Source organism: Eptesicus fuscus, chromosome 11, assembly GCF_027574615.1.
Source record: "Eptesicus fuscus isolate TK198812 chromosome 11, DD_ASM_mEF_20220401, whole genome shotgun sequence".
NCBI classification, from domain to species: Eukaryota; Metazoa; Chordata; class Mammalia; order Chiroptera; family Vespertilionidae; genus Eptesicus; species Eptesicus fuscus.
This window is the reverse complement of record NC_072483.1, coordinates 63,823,429-63,844,971: the sequence shown is the minus strand read 5'-3', so window position 1 is coordinate 63,844,971 and position 21,543 is coordinate 63,823,429. Positions and strand designations below refer to the sequence as shown.

Genomic DNA, 21,543 nt, shown 5'->3' with positions numbered 1-21,543 from the left:
ATAGATCCATTAGCATGGGTCATCTGGTAGACAGTAATTCTTCTTTTTTTAAATATATTTTTATTGATTTCAGAGAGGAAGGGGAGAGAGAGAGAGAAACATCAATGATGTGATAGAATAATTGATTGGCTGCCTCCTGCACCCTACCAGGGACCGAGCCTGCAACCTGGGCATGTGCCCCAACTAGGAATCAAACCATGACCTCCTGGTTCATAGTCAACACTGAACCACAGACCCACACCAGCCAGGCTCGACAGCAATTCTTTATGGTAGTTCAAATCATTTCTGTTTCCTGCGGCTATAGTTTGCAACTGTCCTTGTAGCCTTTCTTCTCTTTTAAAGGAGATAGCGACAAGGCAATGAATTATACTAATAGAGAGGATACTGTTGCATTTGTCATTCAAAATGGGGGGCTATCTTCCAATATGAAGGTAGAAGAAGGCTTAGGGAAATTCTCTTTTTTGTTTTTTCCTGAAAAGTTCATAGTGTGATTGCAAAGTGGTATAAATTGTAAACAAATTTAAGTGGGTTTTTTATTTTATTTTTTTATTTTGTGTTTTTTTTGTTAATCCTCAGCTGAGGATGTTTTTTTCATTGATTTTTAGAGAGTGGAAGGGAGGGGGAGAGACAGAGAGAGAGAAACATTGATGTGAGAGAGACACATCAATTGGTTGCCTCCCTCACCTGCCCAGACTGTGTCCAGAGATTGAGTCTACAGCCAATGTACGTGCCCTTGACTGGAATCGAACCCATGACCCTTCAGTCCTTGGGCCGATGTTCCAACCACTGAGAAAAACTGGCTACGTCTTAAGTGTTTTTTATCAAGTGCACCATTGGCACCCTTCAGTATGTGGCTCCATCCTCCCCTTCCACCCAAATTATTGTGAATGGAAAGCCAACTTGTACACATACACCATTGCGTGAATTTTTAGACTCCTGGGGTGAGGGAGTGTGAGTAGCTTCTACTCACCTCACATTGAGACAATGACTATTTCAGTTAGTGTGCTACAATTTTAGAAATCTTTGGAATTGCCTCTAGAACCTGTGGCACAGTTCAAGTCATTTCACCATTATTCTACAAAGATGATTTAGACACAGTCACTTTTCTCAAGGATCTAATAGTTTATTATTGTAAAGAAGTCTAATAATTTATTGCCATGTGATAATTGCTATAATAGGTCTTTTTTAAAAAATATATATTTTATTGATTTTTTTTTTACAGAGAGGAAGAGAGAGGGATAGAGAGCTAGAAACATCAATGAGAGAGAAACATCGATCAGCTGCCTCCTACACACCCCCTACTGGGGATGTGCCCGCAACCGAGGTACATGCCCTTGACCGGAATCGAACCTGGGACCTTTCAGTCCGCAGGCCGACGCTCTATCCACTGAGCCAAACCGGTATCGGCGATATAATAGGTCTTTTTTAATATCATCAATAATAGCAAGGGTTTGTTTTTTGAAAGTAAAACAGCAGCTATTTGTAGCCAGCTCTTTTGAGTACGTAGTTTAGTCAAGTTGTTTAATATAATTTTGGTCAAAATAAAGTAACAAGATAGAAATGTTTTCAATAATATCAGCCTTATTGAATTAATGTGTAGTCCTCCAATATAACTGTTATGAAGGGAAGATTATTAATTTGAATGTATAACTTCTGCATTTAAAAATATTGAAATGTGCTTATTACTCTATAGTCATCCCATAAGTTTTTATGATTATAAATGTTGGTATTGTCCTTTCTAGTAGCTTGGCCCCATTTACAAGGTGACCAGAGTTATTTTATTTTCTTCATAGCAAAATGCATTGATCACTACACCAAACAGTGCGTGGAAAATGCAGATTTGCCTGAAGGAGAAAGAAAACCAATTGACCAGAGATTGGAAGGCATTGTGAATAAAATGTTCCAGCGATGTCTGGATGATCACAAATATAAGCAAGCTATCGGCATTGCTCTGGAGACACGAAGACTGGATATCTTTGAAAAGACTATATTGGAGTCGGTAGGTAGATGGTATGATTTTAGAGATTGTTTTTGGTGGGGAATCAGCAAAGGAAATTATTAAAATAGAATCTCTCTCATAGGTAGTGAAAAGAAAATCTGGTTTAGAAATAATAAGGTGCTCTTTTGCCCTAATGTTTTATTTTTAAGAACCTTGGTTGTGTTTTGTGTTCACCTGAATATCTACTTTTATCTTACTGTATTTATTCCTTTAAAGTCTTGCATGAGGAGGTTGAATTAATTATCCTGCCCTTTCTAAGAAGACTATTGATACACTGCTATATTTTTAGACTTATGACTAAAATTACAAACTGGATTTCTGGTTTGGGAATCTTTTGCAATAATTATGACAATTGTAAATCATCAACCAAAATGATCAGAAATATGGAAGACTGAGTTGAGTGGACATTGATCTGCATGTCCACTTGCTATTCTCCATTTGCTAGCTCTCTGCACTCCAGCCATTTTGACCTCCTCTCCGTTCCTAAATGTACCCTGCCTTGTTCCCCTTGCTAAAAATATTGCCTCTGCCAAAATTATTTTCCTTTTTCCTTTACCTGCTTTATTTTAGTTCAAGGTCCAGAGTTCAACTGAACTGTCACTTGTTTAGAGAGCCTTCCATCAATTCCTGCCACCCATACTCTCCTCAACCCCTACTGCAAAGACTAGATCCAATTCTTTTGTTAATCTCTTGGAGACCTATATTTTTTTCATAGTGTTTACCACTATAGTAATTAATTGATTGTATTATTAGGCAGTTAATATCTATCTTTATTACCTCCATAAGGACAGGTATTTTGTGCCTAGTTCACTACTGTATCTCCAAAGCCCAAGGCAATGTTGAGTAGCAGTGGTAAGATTTGTTTAAATGAATAAATGAATGTACCACCCAATGTGATAGAATGGCCCTTGTTTTACTGTTTCATTTTTGTGTAGTTATAGCCTCTCCTTGTCTTTATGTGAATAGAATGAAAATACTTGTTTTCATTCGTTCAACAAAGATTTCTTTTTTGAATGCCTACTATGTGCCAGACTATTTTAGGTATTGGAAATGCCAACAAAGTCCCTGCCCAAATGGAACATTGGAGGAATAGGCAGCAAGGCAAATAATTACAGGGGAACTATAAACCTACTTTTGCCCATCCCTGCATATAAGGTAAAGGGGTGATAAATGTTTTAAAAAAGAATAAAGCAGAGTGAGAAATGCATCTTACTTTGACATCCCAGTGTACATCTTTATATAGATAAAACTTGTTTTATGAAACAATACTTACTGTCCCTGCTTGTAATGTAATCAGATAATGATATATCTTTAAATTATTTCTTTCAGAATGATGTCTCAGGAATGCTAGCTTATAGCCTCAAGCTCTGCATGTCTTTAATGCAGAATAAACAGTTTCGGAATAAAGTACTAAGAGTTCTAGTTAAAATCTACATGAACCTGGAGAAACCCGATTTTATCAATGTTTGTCAGGTAATTACATTATATTACTTTACATTGTACTGTTGGGTTCACTATATTACATAATACTACATTTGATTGCATTACTAACTTAATTGTCTTCACAGCCCTATGAAGATATGGTATATAGTTTATATTCCTTTTTACCTATAAGAAATTGAATCTCACAAAACTAAAAGCTTATTTTGTTATAATCTATGCTTTCTATGCTTTTTCCCCCTTTTTATTGAATTTATTGGAGTGACGCTAGTGGTTAACATAATTATATAAGTTTCAGGTGCATGCTTCTACAGCACGTCATCTGTGCACTATCGTGTGTTCACCACCTCAAGTCAAGTCTTTGTCCATCTTTTATATCCTGCCTGTATTCTTTTTATATTTTTTAAATAATCCAAGCATTTAAGGAAATTTTGGAAATAAAGGTTAAAAAAAAGGTAGAAGAAAACATAAAAATAGTATATCTCTGTTATATCATTCTAGAAAGGATTTCAAGTGTAAAATTATCTTTGGTTTCATTACCCAAACACATATGTGTATATTTACCTCTTTTCATTTATGAATTTGCTTACACGTTTTTTAAAAATTCAGATGGTACAGAAAATATATAAAACAAAAAATATATATTTTCCTTTCCTAGGTCTTTTCTCAAAGGTAATGCATAGATATGTTTGTCCTCCACTTATTAGCACAGAGGCACTACCTCATTCTTTTCAGTGGCTACATTATATTTTATTGGCTGGAAGTGCACTTGGGTTTACTTTTTAACATTTGTCACACTGTGTAAATCTTATATTCTGCTTAGAGCATAACATTTTATCATACATTGTGTTTGTTAAATGTGTTTTCATCCTGTATAAACTTTTAAAACTTAGGTTAATACATCTTGTTTTAATGTTTTTTAAAGTAAGTTTGAAACAAAAAGCTGGAAGAAAAATACCCATATTTGTATCACCCAAAGTCAACTTAACATTTTAGTATGTTTCCTTTCAGTTTTCTCTATAGATTTTTTTGAGTTTTGTTTGCTTCTAAGTAGTTTTTAATACTACATTTTAAGTAGTTTTTAAAAATTTATATAAAAAGCAGTTGTCCTCTGCCTTCTCCCTCTCTGTACTTCAGTTTTACTCCTCAGAGGGAATTTTATTTTTTTTAGCTCTTATTGTGCCTTTAAAACTTTTTAAATTTATATTTTTAAGATATATATATATATATTTTTTAAAATATATTTTATTGATTTTCCACAGAGAGGAAGGGAGAGGGATAGAGAGCTAGAAACATTGATGAGAGAGAAACATTGATCAGCTGCCTCCTGCACACCCCCCACCAGGGATGTGGCCGCAACCAATGTACATGCCCTTGACCGGAATCGAACCTGGGACCTTTCAGTCCACAGGCCGACGCTCTATCCACTGAGCCAAACCGGTTTCGACAAGATATATTTTGAACAAGTAATAATACATTCACATGATTCAAAATTCAAAAAGAATCAAAAGTATACAGTGAAAATTCTTCTCACCCCTTTCTTCTAGCTCTCAAATTCCCTTTTCTGGAGGCAAACAGTACCAATTAGATATGTCCTTCAATTTAACATTTTTTGTACTAACTCTTCACAGACTGTTGTTCTAACTCCTTCTTGATTGTGTAGTAGTCATTTAGTGGATGTATTTGCCTCACTAAGCCAGTCCCCTGTTACTTGCCATTTATTTTCTATTCTTTCCTATTCTTTTTTTTTTTTAATGCATTTTTATTGATTTCAGAGAGGAAGGGAGAGAGAGATAGAAACATCAATGATGAAAGAGAATCATTGACTGGCTGCCTCCTGCCCGACCCCCATTGGGGATCGAGCCCAAAACCCGGGCATGTGCCCTTGACCGGAATGGAATCTGGGACCCTTCAGTCCGCAAGCCGACATGAGCCAAACTGGCTAGGGCTCCTATTCTTAATATTACTAACTTTGATTATGTGTTCATTCTAAAATTGAGTTATTTGCTACTGAAAGGAACAAGAAATTTTAAATTCATTCTTTAAAAAAAATTCTAACATTATTGTATTATTTTGGTAAAACATGGCAGATCATAAGAGTAGTTAGAGAAATGCTTCAAAATGGTCATTTTAGTGCATCTTGTCCTGACCAAGCACAATACACTGTGTTTTAAATGAGTGAATGACTACTACAATTTATGGTAAAGCAGAAATTACAAGGAACACATAAATGTAAATTATGAGTAAGATTTAAAGAAGCCAAGATTCATTCATCAACCACTTATTGAATACTGCTAATTGCCAGGCACAATATTAGGAGTTGTGAGTATAATTTGTATGGATTTTCTTGGAAGGCCAATTCCATTTTAAGGAAAACTTTATGCCAGAATTAGAAGTGGAGTGCTAGACTAGCTGGTTAGTCTGCCCCAACTTGCTTATACTTAATATTTTAAAGTTTCCTATATGTTGACTGTTTGTCATTCTAAAGTATCTAATAGACAGTTTCCATTTATTGTGTAATTGTTCTTTATCTGCATTTCAGTGCTTAATTTTCTTAGATGATCCCCAGGCTGTGAGTGATATCTTAGAAAAACTGGTGAAGGAAGACAACCTCCTGATGGCTTATCAGATTTGTTTTGATTTATATGAAAGTGCTAGCCAGCAGTTTTTGTCATCTGTAATCCAGAATCTTCGAACTGTTGGCACCCCTATCCCTTCTGTGCCTGGATCCACCAATACGGGTACTATTCCAGGATCAGAGAAAGACAGGTATAAGTATCTTTTTCTGCATCAGAACTAATTGAAAAATCTTTATTTTATTTTGGAAATAGGTGGAATGTTCATAGTCTGCACATGTTAAGAATAAATTTTACCACTAGCTTTCATAGATTGTAAAGTTTCATTAAAAGCTGTTTTGTTTTGCACTGTGCTGGGCACATTAAGGAAAAGCAGAGAAATGGACCCTTCGGGAAAGAAGTGAAAGTGATTTTCTGACAGGGAGGGCCTGTAGGGCAGCATGTTTGCCATCTAATCCAGTAAAATATAAACCTCAGGAGGGGCAGGTGGGCTAGATTTCAGGACTTAGGTATTTAGAAATATGAAACATTCTCAGTTTTTTGTGCTTTTATTAGAACTAAATATACATGTGTCTTTAGTTCAGTTTAGTTTTTCTCAGCAATGTTTTGTAGATTATAGTGCAGAGATTTTGCACCTATTTCCTTAAATTTATTCCTAAGTATATTATGGTTTTTGAAGTTGTTACAAGTGGTATGTTTTAAAGTTCAATTTCTAATTATTTGTTATTAATATATAAAAATACAATTGTTTTTTGTATACTAACCTTGCTTAAATCACTTAGTAGGTCTAGTAAATTTTTTTAAAGATCCTTTCATAGAATTATCTACATAGGAATCATGTCATCTGTGACTAGAAATTTTAATTTCTTCCTTTATAACTTTTATACCTTTTCTCCCTTGTTCTGCGTTGACTAGCATTTACAATCCATTATTAGATAGAAGTGATGAAAATGAACATCTTTACTTTATCCCAGATCTTAGTGGAATAACGTTTAGTTTGTTGTTATTTTTTCTCCTTTCTTATGTCATAGTTATTTGCTCATATGTTCCTTCTGAATTAATCTTCATTTCTGAAATTATCATTTTCCTCTTTCATTTCTAATTTTTTCCTAGTTCTATTTCATTTCTGAGTTTTTCTGATTCTGATATGTAATATTCTTTTATACCTTGTATAATTTTTTAAATGTCTTTTACCTCTGAAAAATTTTTTTGTTACAATATTTTTGGGATTTTATTTTGACCTTTTTTGTGGCTTATCTTTCTTGAAATTAGATTTTCCTAAACTTTTACAAAAGAGGCTCATTTAAGGTGCTTTTTGTAATTTCACGTCCCTCTAGAATTTCCTCTTCTGTTGTGTTGTGAAGTATTAAACGAATGGTGTCTTATGTTCTGAGATCTCTTGGCTCTGTTTTCTTTCTCACTTTTATTTGGACCTTTTTTCTTTTTAATTTGGATTCTATACTCAGCATTTCCTCCTCAAAGTATAGTGCTTCAACTTAGAAGAAGTGTTGGCTAGTTAGTTTTAAGAGTTGTTGCAGCCTGGCTGGTGTGGCTCAGTGGTTGAGCATCAACCTCTAAACCAGGAAGTCATGGTTCAATTCTGGTCAGGGCACATCCCCAGGTTGTGGGCTCAATCTCCAGTAGGGGGCGTGCAGAAGGCAACCATTCAGTGATTCTTTCTCATCATTGATGTTTCTCTCTCTCCCTCTCCCTACCTTTCTGAAATTGATAAAGATATTTTAAAAAAAGAGAGTTATTGCAGCCCAGCTGCTTCACATCAAACTGGCTTTGTAAGCTATTAATGGTGTACCTCCACCTAACTGTGTTTGGGGAACTTGGGGGATACTTTGTCACCTGGTTTTGTTGCTCATGCATTTTTCTAACCTAGTTAACTGCTTTGTATATTTCTTATGAATATATTTGGAGGAAATTTAATAACTGAACCATGTCTGTCTTATTAGAATCTTTTCTGTTTTTGTTTCTTCAGATATATATACATTATTGATTTTTTTACAGAGAGGAAGGGAGAGGGAGAGAGAGTTAGAAACATCGATGAGAGAGAAATATCCATCAGCTGCCTCCTGCACACCCCCTACTGGGGATGTGCCCGAAACCAAGGTGCATGCCCTTGACCAGAATCGAACCTGGGCCCCTTCAGTCTGCAGGCCGACGCTATCCACTGAGCCAAACCAGTTAGGGCTGTTTTGTGGATTTTTAAAAATATATTTTTATTGATTTCAGAGAGGAAGGGAGAGGAAGAGAGATATAGAAACATCAATGATGAGAGAGAATCATTGATCAGCTGACTCCTGCCTGCCCCCCACTGGGGATCAAGCTCGCAACCCCGGCATGTGTCTTTGACCGGAATCAAACCTGGAACCCTTCTGTAAGCAGGCCAACGCTCTGCCCACTGAGCCAAACCAGCTATTGCCTGTTGTTTTTTAGCAGCAATATTTATGAAGTGATTAAACATTTTTCCTTATAAAATATTTAATTTGGACATAGTTCAGATCTTAAATTTGGTAACATATCACCCAGACATGCTGTTCAGAAGAGATTTATCAGATTAGTAACTGTTGGTTCTTTTCATTTTAGTGAGTCAATGGAAACAGAAGAAAAGACAGGTAGTATACTTGTAGGAAAGACACCAGAAGCGGTAAGTGTGCTTTTTAAAGTCATGGTTGCTGTTTAACATATATTCCCACAGTATATTGTAAGTTATTTTAAAGTGTTACACACCTGTTTTTTTGGAGGTTTATTACTAGGTTTGACACCAAAGTCATTTTATAAAAAAATGTTTTTTGTAAAAAGTAAAATTTTAAAGTACCAGTAAGTACCTAACTTAGATGAAATCCAATCTCTAGATCAAGCATGTCAAACTCAAAGGCTAACGGGCCAAATAAACAAAGTTGTAAGTTTATGTGGGCCACAAAAAAACAAAAGCTTCAATTTTCATAGACACGTAGGTTTATTTCAATAGAGACATGCTGAATACAAAGGGCTGAAATAAATGAGTAATCATTAACATAAGATAATAGAACATTTTAATAAAAATTAATATTTTTTCTTGAACATTAACTTACCAGACACTGAATAACTACACAAATTAATAAGCATAACACAAACCTATTTTTCTTGTTTTCCGAAAGTGAAATATTTCCTGATGCGCACACCAAACAAGTCAGTCCAAGACTAATGACGTGGCAATTGCTGCTAAAATATTCACTGCTAGTATTAGTGGAGAGAAATGATGTGCCTGTGTGTAAGGCGCGTAAGGGAAATGAATGCAACATAATTATAGTAATCAGTCATTAGCAAACGTTGTAGTTCGTTATTAATAATCTATACTAATAAAAGGGTAATATGCTAATTAGACCAGACATCTTCCGGACGTCCTTTCGGACAAAGCCACAGTGGCAAGGGCCGAGGCAGAGGCAGTTAGGGGTGATCAGGCCGGCAGGGGAGGGCAGTTAGGAGCGATAAGGCTGGCAGGGAGAGCAGTTAGGGGGCAATCAGACCTGCAGGGGAGCAGTTAGGGAGCGATCAGGCCAGCAAGCAGAGGCGGTTGGGGTGATCAGGCAGGCAGGCAGAGGCAGTTAGGAGCCAACGGTCCTGGATTGCGAGGGGGATGTCCCAGATTGGAGAGGGTGCAGGCCGGGCTGGGGGACACCCTCCCCACCCCCACACGAATTTCATACACTGGGCCTCTAGTTATGTATAACAGGATATTGTAAAAATCAAGTTACGAAATTTTTATTAAAACATTTCTTACATACCATTATATTGGCTGGGCCTCAAAAATATTTGTTGTGGGCCGCGAGTTTGACATGCTTGCTCTAGATTCTAACCAAAGAGTGAACTTCATTCAGAATAACTGACTTACCTGTCACAGGGGGAGAAAAACTATGGCCTCTATATAAATGGCAACTTATCTCAGGGGGAGCAATTTGGTTGTCTTTGTTTTTCTTAGTATTCATGGTGTTTAGAAAACTTAGATAAGTATTAGAGCAGCAATATTAATGGATATAAATTTTTCCATCATCAGCACTTTTGGTTTCTGATGCTCAGGTATATAAACTTCAACTGGATGGATAGTTTTGTTGATTGATAGCTTGGTATTTCATGAGATCATATAGGTGTGTTGATTAAAGATGCTTTGGATTTTGTCAGTTTGGATTAGCAGTTCCTCACATAAAGTATTAGCTGGCTCTGTATAAAAATTTTCCTTATATATCATCAGTAATTAGTTATTCTTTTACACCTTATTTTTTTATATTAAAAAATATTTTACATTGGAAGCTAGTTCACAACGAATTACATTCTTCTATCAAGCTATTATCATATCTCAATGGTATCTAATAAATAAATTATACATGAGTTTTCCAGATCCTGTTAAAATGAGTATTGTATGTATGAAATATTTGAATTTTACTGGTTTTGGGCTGTTAAAATAAAGTTGCCTTAGTGGATTTCAGTAATATATGAATTTTTATTTGTTTATTGTTTTGGCAGAGTCCAGAGCCCAAGGATCAGACTTTGAAAATGATTAAAATTTTAAGTGGTGAAATGGCTATTGAGTTACATCTGCAATTTTTAATACGAAATAATAACACAGATCTCATGATCCTAAAAAGCACAAAGGTAGGAAATTCATCTATCTATAATGGAGCCTTTTAAAAAATATTTATTTGTTGAATATAAGTACTTGTAGTTATTTCTTATTGAATACTTTGTTGCATTTTATTCCTGACTGTAGAAATAAGTTTTTATCCTATCTAATAAAGAGGGAATATGCTAATTGACCCTCACACTATCACAAAGATGGCGATGCTAACTGCCAATAAGGAGGGGATATGCTAATTGACTGCCACGCCCTCAAAGATGGCAGCATCCACAGCCACAAGATGGCGTTGCCCAGTCCCCTCAGCCCCGCTTCACATACCTGCCTCCGGAGTCCCCCAGTCCCCTCAGCCTCCCAGCCTCCCAGGGCCACCTGAGGCTTAGGTAACCAGGGCCGGCTGAGGCTTGCGCTGCCAGCAGTGGCAACAGCAGAGGTGTGATGGGGCGTCGCCTTTCTCTGATTGCCAGTCGCCTCCTGCCCCTGAGGACTCCTGGACTGTGAGAGGGGGCAGGCCAGGCTGAGGGGACCCCCCCCCTGCCCCCCCAGTGCATGAATTTTTATGTACTGGGCCTCTAATATAAAAATAACAATGGGAGAAACTCTTAAACTTGTTGAAAAAGAAAGAGACTTTATATTGATTGAGTTCCTGTTTTTGTGCTAATCAGTGGATTTTTTCTCCCCATTTTCTTTAGCTCTCTTTTTATTTTAATGTATACATGTAGCACTTGGACAAAAGCACTTGTCAGCACATTGATATAGCTTATGTGTCTGTTTCCACTAAATTGCAAACTTGAGAGCAGTGGTTCTTAACTTACCCCATTTAAAAAAAAATTCATATACTATTCCATTACTAAATAGTTGATTAAAGCATATGTAATAATGCTTCTCCAAACTTTTAATACAATTTTTACAAATGGCGAAAGGAAACAGAATTACATAATTTGCACTTATGGCAATTATTTGAAACTAATCTTTATAATATAGTCTTATTAAAAATACACACGATTACTTGATGGCTGCCAGAGGTACAGTGCCAAAAGAGGTATAGCATTGCTCCTCAAGCTACTGCAGCACCTTGGAGACCTTGAGTTTAGAGAAATGGTAAGTTAAACTATTCAGAACCCCAAAACTAGAAAATCTACTACCTAAATTATCCTACCTAAAATCTATTGACCTCAAGTTAAAACCACAAATAAAGCTCTGTTTGACTTGCTTGTTTTTAATCTTTATAAAGAAACTAGTGGCCCGGTGCATGAAATTCGTACACATTAAAAGGGGAACCCAGAGTCAGGTCCCCACCCATCCACATGCACCTCAAAATCATGTGAGATCCAGACCCCCCTCCCGCCCCATTGGGCTAGATCCAGACCCGGCCAGTCCCACCCTTGTCAAGCCCCACCGGGCAGGGGGCATACCCTCAGGTCCCCTGGCCTGGTGCCAGGACAGGGGGTGTGGCCTGCAGTCCCCTAGATGGGGCGGGGGACGTGCCTTGAGGTCCTCCGTCAAGCCCCGCCAGGTGGGGGACACGGCCTGAGATCCCTGTCTAGCCCTGCTGGGTTGGGGGCATGGCCTGAGGTCCCCCATCAAGCCCCACTGGGTAGGCGGTGCGGCCTGAGTTCCCCCGACCCAGCACTGGGGGTGCACCTTGAGGTCCCCCGTCAAGCCCCTCTGGGTGGGGAGCATGGCCTGAGGTCCCCTTCAAGCCCTGCCAGGCAGGGGGGTGCAGCCTCAGGTCCCCTGGCCCAGTGCTGGGGCAGGGGGTGCAGCCTGAGGTCTTCCAGCCCGGCACCATGAGGGAGGCGCAGCCTCAGGTCCCCCATCAGGCCCCACTGGCAGGGGGGGTGGCGCAGCCTCAGGTTCCCCGTCAAGCCCCACTGGGCAGGGGGCACGGCCTGAGTTCCCCCGACCCAGCACTGAGGGTGCACCTTGAGGTCCCCCGTCAATCCCCGCTGGGTGGGGGGCACGGCCTGAGGTCCCCCAGCCTGGTGCTGGGGCAGGGGGAGCAGCCTGAGGTCCCCTAGCCCAGCACCAGGCCGGGAAGCGCACCTTGAGGTCCCCCGTCAATCCCCGCCGGGCAGGGGTCATGGCCTCAGATCTCCTGACCGGGTGCCAAGGCAGGAGGCATGGCCTGAGGTCCCCTGGGCTGATGCCAAGGCAGGAGGCACCACCTGAGGTCCCCTGTCAAGCCCTGCCGGGTGGGGTGCATGGCCTGAGGTCCCCTGTCAAGCCCCACGGGGGTGGAGGAGGGCGTGGCCTCAGGTCCCTGCTGATTGCTCGTTAAGGCTCCTTAAGGGAATTTGGCCTCAGCTGTGGGTGCAGCCATCTTTGTGATGGAGTGATGGTCAATTAGCATATTCCCTCTTTATTAGGATAGCCAAGATCCATTATTTTAAATATATTAGTTCAATTCATTCATGTTTCACTGTAAAACAGGGACTCTGGTTGTGTGTTCATGGGTGAGTTTGCAATATGTATGAATACTCTGCCAATGATAAAAATCTGTTTGTTTTTGTAAGGATGCAGTACGGAATTCTGTATGTCATACAGCAACTGTTATAGCAAACTCTTTTATGCATTGTGGGACTACCAGTGACCAGTTTCTTAGGTAAATATACTGGAAGATTTCTGCTTTGTACAGTCATCTTTAACAGAGACTCTGTTGACATTGTTACATGGATTGAAGAACTTCCCCTGCTGCCAGTCCTGGATTTTAAATTTTATTTATGTTATTTTATATATTTACTTATTGCATATGCCTATTTGTTTTTTAATTAAGACTGGTTCTTTCTCCTTTTTTTAAGTTTTTTTATTTACTGATTTTAGAGAGAGAAAGAGATAGATTTGTTGTGCAACTTATTTATACATTCATTGGTTGTTTCTTGTAAGTACCCTGACTGGGGATCAAACCGCAACCTTGACATATCAGGAAAACTCTCTAACCAACTGAGCTACCAAGCCAGGGCCTTACTTGTTTTAAGGCAAAATTAATTCTCTTCATTAATTGGCTTGAGTATCAGCTTTTGAATGAAATACATTAAGCTCAGAAATTTAGTATAGTTTTGCTTTTGTTCATAGTGGAATTACATATTATGCATTTTTTAAAAGTCTTCAAAATATTAAGAACAACTTAGGTAAAATAGAATCTGCAGTAATTTGTGATCCATACAGTGAAATGATCTGCAATAGTTCAAGGTAAATTTTCAATGCTTTGACTTTAGAATTATAAAATGCCTTAGGATGTTTATTTCAGTAGTATTACTTAATTTTATTTTCTTACAGAGATAACTTGGAATGGTTGGCCAGGGCCACTAACTGGGCAAAATTTACAGCTACAGCCAGTTTGGGTGTAATTCACAAGGTAATATACACTGATGAGTGGAAACAGGCATTAGAACAGAGCAATTTTTCTGGAATTAATAAAATGTAGAAGTTTACTATAATTCGTTGACATGTACATTTTGTTAAATTAGTCCTCTTATAGAGAAGGATAAAGTAAGATATTAAAGTATATATAAATGTGCTTGTTTTTAATAAAAGGTGAAAATCCTTTTCCTATGAAGATTATCTAAGCCATTTCTCAAAGGATGAATTGAAATAAATTGTTTGCATAATATAAGATGAATTTGGGGAAATGTTACAAAACAAGGGAAAAAATGGAAGCATTTGTTTCTAAGTAGGATATGACTGGGTCTCTGAAAGGCTCTTCTCTCATTCAAGTGATAAAGTTGTTTAAGAGAGCCCCACTTTCTCCTTCTCTTTTAGCAAGTGAACATGCTGGAGAAAAGCAATTATCATAGAAAATGTTAGCTCTTTTTCTTACTTTCTCTTACTGACATGTTTGTTGTGGCTCCAATTTACAGGGTCATGAGAAGGAAGCATTACAGTTAATGGCAACATATCTTCCCAAGGACACCTCTCCAGGATCAGCCTATCAGGAAGGTGGAGGTCTCTATGCGTTAGGTCTAATCCATGCCAATCATGGTGGTGATATAATTGACTATCTGCTTAACCAGCTTAAGAATGCCAGCAATGATGTAAGTGTTAAAATAGAAAACTAAATTTTCATTAGTTAAGGGCCCAGGAAAACATTTGCCAAATTATTTTAGTGAATAGAAATTTTGTTTTATTTGGGAAGTCCCCAACAGTATTGTTTTCAAAACACATGTTTTATTCCCACACTTTAGAGTTTTGTAATGTTATATAGGTGACCTTAGTGAACATTTAGTCTAATCCTATCATTTTGCAGGAAACTAGTTCCAAAGAAATTGCATATCCTCTCTTGGGAATCAGAATTCTTGCTTGTTTTGATCTTTGATAAGTATTAAATGTAAATTTTTGAAATAACTTAATTAGCCTTATCTTATTTTAAGGTACCTTGAAATAGGATTTTAGACTTTAATGTTTATGTTAGAATCTTTAGAAACCTTTTAGGAGAGTAGCTGAGTCAGCCGAAAAACTTTGTCCTCCTATTTTATTGAAAAGATTGAGGCCAATATAAACATCTGTTCCAGTTTGTAAGCCCCTTATCCAAGATCTTACCTACCTTTACCTTACTTCCTCTGGTTTCAGGTAAAAACTTTCTTATCAGACAAAGCTTTTTGGTTGCCAGCAACAGAAATCACCTCTGACTAACTTAAACAAGGAATTTATTGGAAGTAGCTTATGTAATTAAAGGACAAGCTGATGAACCAGTTCTCACAAAGGTTAAGAGCCAGGGCAGCTATAGGGAAATAGTTAATAGGAATACTGGAATTGTCTCTTTAGGGCCCTGCTGTTAGGATGAGTGAACTTAAATGTTTTTGGTCCTTGGGTCATTCCACTTAAGAATGATTAAAATTCCAGAGAAGCATCCAGTTGACCTAACTTTGGGTCATAGGCCAATACTTTGGCTAGAGGAAGGTAGAAGCTTCTTTAATAACAGTCCCACCAAGACTAATCAATGGGGGAGCAATATTCTTCAAGCAAGATTGAGGTGCTATCACCAATAAAAAGATACTGTGCCTTCAAAAATGAAAGATGACCAAATGTTCCTCTTCAAGTAAAGACCAACTTTTGCTCTTGACTCCATTTTCTCCCACTTTATTCCATATTCCATTAGATCTACCTTTTTCTTCTTTTCAGCCTCCCTCTATGCTGTCTTTCCCCCCTCAGCCCATAAGCATGTCTCACCTATCCTAACAGAAACTTTCTTTGGCACTTGCTACTTCCTCTTAGTTGTTGTCATCTTTCTCTTCCTCGTACATAAATGTATTGAAAGAGAGTTAATATTGCTCCACATTTTCTTTCTTTTATTCACTTTCAAATTCACTATTATTTTGTATCAGCAGGCACCATTCTTTGGAAATTGAAATTTCTGAGGTTACCACTGGCCTTTTGATTTTCAAATCAAAATATATTTTGAAATTAGAATTAAAGCTTGAATTTTAAGTACAATGTACTACATCAGTGGAGCCCATGCTTTTTCTCCTAGATCGTTCGACATGGTGGCAGTCTGGGCCTTGGTTTGGCTGCCATGGGGACTGCACGCCAGGATGTGTATGATTTGCTAAAAACAAACCTTTATCAGGATGATGCTGTGACAGGTAAGTGATTCTTTCTAAAGACAACAAATTTTAGGTTTATTTAATTTAACTGTAATTTATTTTCTACCTATAATTTGTGTAGCCTCTTAAAAATCTAATGATTCTCTTCGTTGAAGAGGTAGTGGATTTTTTCCCCATTTGTCAAACTCAAAAAAATGTTTGTAATATTAAGGCTTTTAAAAATGGTATAGTCTGTGTATATCTCTATATAACTGACTTTTGTAAATACAAATACAAATTTATTAGAGTGACCTACTTATGTCATAGGACTATCTGCTAGGTGATAATGTAGAAAAAATGTCATAATGTTTCCTTTGAAATCACTGTAGATTACTATGATACCATCAGTTAAGATTTCAAAAGAAAAAAGCTATAAATATACAACTACATAAAATAACTTCCTTTTTATCAGATGGTTTGAAAAAATGGAATCAGAAGCTTATGATTCGGTTGTTTCGTTTTTTATTAATCCTCACTGGAGGATATTTTTTCCATTAATTTTTAGAAAGACTGGAAGGGATGGGGAGAGAGGAGAGAAACATTGATGTGAGAAAGCCACATCAATTGGTTTTCTCCTCAATGTGCCCCAACCAAGGCAGGGAACCTGCAACCCAGGTAAGTGCCCTTGACCGGAATTGAACCCACATCCTTTCAGTTAGCGGGTCAACACTCTAACCACTGAGCCATACAGGCAGGGATAATGGTTGTTTTTGATAGTTGGTGCTAATATGCCACTCCCAATAGGGTATGTTGTATTGAGTTTATATACATAGCTCTTATTCTTTAATTTTTTACTCACTAGGGGAAGCAGCTGGCCTGGCCCTAGGTTTGGTTATGTTGGGCTCTAAAAATGCCCAGGCTATTGAGGACATGGTCGGCTATGCACAAGAAACTCAACATGAGAAGATTCTGCGTGGTCTTGCAGTTGGCATTGCACTAGTAATGTACGGGAGGATGGAAGAGGCCGATGCTCTCATTGAATCTCTCTGCCGTGATAAGGTGAATCACACATAGATCCTCTTCTCTTTGCACTCCCTCATCTTCCAGTTATTTCCACCATTTATAAAACACTTAGCTTCACTGGAAATTATCTCTGTTCCCTTCAGAACACCTAGCTACATTTGTTAATACAACTTTTCATAAGGTATATAAAACCTAATAGAATTTAGAAAACAAAAATACTGATTAGTAGATGTAAACTAAAGTTGAGGATTTAAAATTTAATGAAGATTTCAGATCAATGATTTTCAGATAAAACAAAAAATGTTTACTTAGTAATTTACAAGTTAATTCCTTTTAGAAATAGTGTTTTTGGAATGATTTCATAATCATTTAATAAGGTAAAGTTTACTTCCTTGTTTTTCATTTAAAAAATAGTGCCAATCTTTACTTACTTAATTGAATGAGGTTTTTTCCATTGTCTTTTGTTTGCTTTTCACATTGATATTATTATAAGTAGTCAGCAGTATACCATCCTGTATAATCTGATTAAAAGAACTATTGCTATCCCGGCCAGTGTGACTCAGTGGTTGAGCATCAACCCATGAACCAAGAGGTCACATGCCCCGGGTTGTGAGCTCAATCTCCAGTGAGGGGCATTCAGGAGATAGCCGATGTCTGTCTTTCATCAGTGTTTCTATCTCTCTGTAATTCCCCCTTCCTCTCTCTCTAAAAATCAATAAAAACATTTTAAAAAAAAAAGAACCACTGCTATAATTTACTGATAAAAATGACTAATTATTTTGCTCAACTATCAGACCTCCATATTTCTTACTCAGTGTTCAGTTCCAACAAATTAAATAAAAGCAAGTTAGAATATGGAATAGAAACTGGCTTCTTTGTGTCCCTTTGATAAATGGAAGTGAGTGTCACAGGGCAGTAGGTGTTGATACCGAGTTTATACTTTCTAGAATTTATGAGGCAGAACAGGCATGTTATGTTTCACAGAATGTTGGCAATTTTAAGCAGTTAATTCTACTCATGTTAGTCTTATTTCCCCATTCATTTAGAAAATACCAACCACAAAATAGTTCTTGAATTCATCTTTTCCTACCTAAAACAAACTCTCTCAGTGCATACAACTATGCCCATTCATCTATAGAAGTTATTATTTGAAATAAGTTGGTGATTGATGTTGAATTGTTTTTTCTTAGGACCCAATTCTTCGACGGTCTGGAATGTATACTGTAGCCATGGCTTACTGTGGCTCAGGTAACAACAAAGCTATACGACGCCTACTACATGTTGCTGTAAGTACTGTGATCTTTCTTGGGGATGGGATGGAAGGGAAAGTTTGCAAATGGACCCTACATGTCTAGGTGAGTGCAGCACCCACATCACATGACCTCTATCAGTGGTCTCAGGTTCAGATTCACGTTCATAGGACACGATCAGCTGTATCTAAGCATCAGGCTCACATAGCTTTTCAGAAGGATGAAGGACAGGATAACAGTATGTCAGTTTGAATGAAAGTCCTTAAAGTCATTCAGGTGCAATGACTTCTGAAACTCTACTCCAAGGGGCACCCTAGAGACTAGACTATGTGAGTTTGTGCAGCAACCCTATGATCAGGAAATCTAATGAACAATAGGAACCATTTCTTTTCACAGCCTGTGAAGTTAGCTTTCAGGTACCCCCAAGGAAAATGCTCTGTTTCAAGAAAAACATACAGGAAAGCCAATGCCCATGTTTTCCAAGAGGCTTTTTCACTCAGTCCTCCTAATCCAAATATAGCTTATCAACAATAAATACTGTTGCCTGGTAACATAGCAGGCATTCTACATATGTCTTAACACAGTACTTACTAGTAGGTTTCTGCTCTCATGATGCTGGGAGAAGATAAACCCAAAGTCAATACTTCCCATGCAGAATGGGCTTATAACTATTCATAATTCCTTCCCAGAGATATTCACATCCCACAGTACTTACTAGTAGTTCATCCTTTATCAGTGCAGAATGTGGTATATTCTAAATATTTGCATTTTGCTTGAACCTTAGGAATAAATTTTTGAAAATAACATTGAAGGAATGATTAGGATTTCATAGTAGCCCACAAAAGCCATAATGCCCCTGAAATAGTCTGTAGAAGTAGTCCTGAACCTTAAACACCCAAGTTTTAAAACTTATAAGCCCTGAAATAAAGACATTCTGAGACAAGTTTTTCTAAATTGGGGAAAGACATTCTAATCTACACTAATAAAAGAGAAACATGCAAATTAACCATCACTCTGCTATTCCCACCAGCCAATCAGAGTGAGTATGCAAATTAACCCAACTAAGATGATGGTTAATTTGCAGGCACAGAGCGAAGACTGAAGACAGTGTACAAGGAAGAGGGAGGAAAAGCGGAAAGTGGGGCAGCGGCGGTGGCAGCAGTGGGAGGGAAGCCCGCCTTGGCGGGCTTCGCTCCCTTCTCTGTTTCGCTCAGGCCGCAGGAAGCCCTATTCTTGCAGGAATCTTCCTGCAACGGGCCTCTAGTAAAAGAATAACATATTAATGAGGTCTAATGTATATTTGTATGATGTTGGCCCCTATTAGTTTGAGATCTGGTAATAAAATGCATGGTATAATGTAATCATACATTTTTTTCCCAGGTGAGTGATGTTAATGACGATGTCAGAAGGGCAGCAGTAGAATCACTTGGGTTCATTCTATTCAGGTAATAATTTCTAACTTCCAGTTCTGTTTATATTCCATTTCTTTTTATAGTTAGTAACTAAACAGAAATTCAAATACCTGAGGAATATATTTAGGTTTAGAATAAGGACCATTTAACAATAAGATTAGTACTGGTCACCTTACTGAGAAGCAAGTTTGTCTTGGGATTCTGAGAACCTATTTGAGAAAGAGTAAAGTCACTTATTATTTCTATTTTTTGTAACATTTCTGCTTATTCACTTTTTAAAATGTGAGTAACACCTTCAGTATTCCTCTTTCCATGTATATTGTCCATTCAAATGGGATGATACCTCTTACACAGGTTTATAGAGTACTTGAAGCTCTTTCATGAAAGTAAAAGGTAATAGGCTTTGTTTAAATGCAAAATGGTAATTAAAAAAAATCTTGCAGATTTAAAAATACTATTTTGGGGCTTAAAGATTTGGAGATGCTTTTGGTATTATAATATAGTTGTGATTGAGAGGACACATTCTGAAACCAATCTGCCTGTATTGAATCCTGGCTCTGCCACTTATTAGCTGAGTAACTTTGGGCTTGCTACTTAGCCTCCTTAAGCCTCAGGTTCCTTGTCGGTGAAATGGGTATAATATTTGTGTATGTGTTTTTATGATTAGCTAAAGCCTTTAGCACAGGCTCTGGCAATAATAAGTGCTGTTTAAGTGTGCATTAGTGGTAATTATAATAGTGGTGGTAGATTCAGTAGTGCTTCTTCCATTAATTCTCACTGTCTGCTTAGCTCTGATCTCAAATACCACTGTTTTGTTTTTATCTTAAAATATAACAAAGGAAAATTAAAAGTACTTCTTTTAAGCTCTGTTTGAACACTGCTTGTTACAGCTTACTTGTGATGAAATTACACAAAATAAGTTCCCAGGGTATATGTTAGATGAGTCAAGTGTCTCATATCCTTTTAACCTCTGGTATAGATTTTCTACCCCAAGTTCCTGGGAGTGAACCTTTGTTATAGAGAGTTGTGATATAACTTGACAAATATTTATTGACCATCTACTATGAACTGATTACAGGATCTTCTCCATTATATCCCAGATAGGAAGCTATCCAATTAATGCAGGCTATAAAATATTTTCTTCCTATTGTAGATAAAAATGTTGAGTAAAATTGCAGAGCACAGACCCATATGGCATGCTAATTGGTTTCTCCTTATACCTGTGAGTTTTATTGAATGAGGTTGTTCAACCAAATACTAATGTTCACTGTATTATCCTCTAACCCTCATTTGTCCAACTTGTTTACAAAGATACTAGAGAGCCTTCACTAAATTCTAAAGGTATTACACAGATCTGCTAGTTTGATACCTTCAAAACAAGGTATGTGATTAGTTGCTTATTGTTTCTTAATTTAGTAAATGTATAGATGCATCAAGTGTTTATTCCTTTTCTAAGATCTAACAAAACCTATGTATATTAAGCTATTCTACTTTTTTTTTTTTTTAAAGATCTGCACCCGACTTTACTTTTAATTTCTCAAATCCTCTTTCTTGAAAAGATTCGTTCTGAACATGGGAATATTTTATTTAGACACTTACAGTCTTGTTGTACCTTTGCGATTTTCTGTTTTTCCTCACATTTGTAAGCAGTAGTTCTATGATTACATCGGCAAGTTCTATTTCAGGGAGGTGGTTCATTA

At 37.4% G+C, this 21,543-nt stretch overlaps 1 protein-coding gene across 3 annotated transcripts in view; it reads left to right on the top strand.

Moving 5' to 3' along the window:
* PSMD1 (proteasome 26S subunit, non-ATPase 1) overlaps positions 1 to 21,543 on the top strand; it is an 81,917-nt gene that overhangs the window by 10,410 nt on the left and 49,964 nt on the right. For all 3 annotated transcript variants that reach the window (XM_054722764.1, XM_028137260.2, XM_008160206.3), the window contains exons 5-16: positions 1,794 to 1,999; positions 3,329 to 3,472; positions 5,982 to 6,208; positions 8,611 to 8,671; positions 10,528 to 10,656; positions 13,153 to 13,241; positions 13,916 to 13,994; positions 14,497 to 14,670; positions 16,107 to 16,218; positions 17,021 to 17,217; positions 18,372 to 18,467; positions 19,812 to 19,876. In XM_054722764.1, the coding sequence (XP_054578739.1) occupies positions 1,794 to 1,999; positions 3,329 to 3,472; positions 5,982 to 6,208; positions 8,611 to 8,671; positions 10,528 to 10,656; positions 13,153 to 13,241; positions 13,916 to 13,994; positions 14,497 to 14,670; positions 16,107 to 16,218; positions 17,021 to 17,217; positions 18,372 to 18,467; positions 19,812 to 19,876 (1,579 nt within the window). The remainder of the gene's footprint in view (positions 1 to 1,793; positions 2,000 to 3,328; positions 3,473 to 5,981; positions 6,209 to 8,610; positions 8,672 to 10,527; positions 10,657 to 13,152; positions 13,242 to 13,915; positions 13,995 to 14,496; positions 14,671 to 16,106; positions 16,219 to 17,020; positions 17,218 to 18,371; positions 18,468 to 19,811; positions 19,877 to 21,543) is intronic.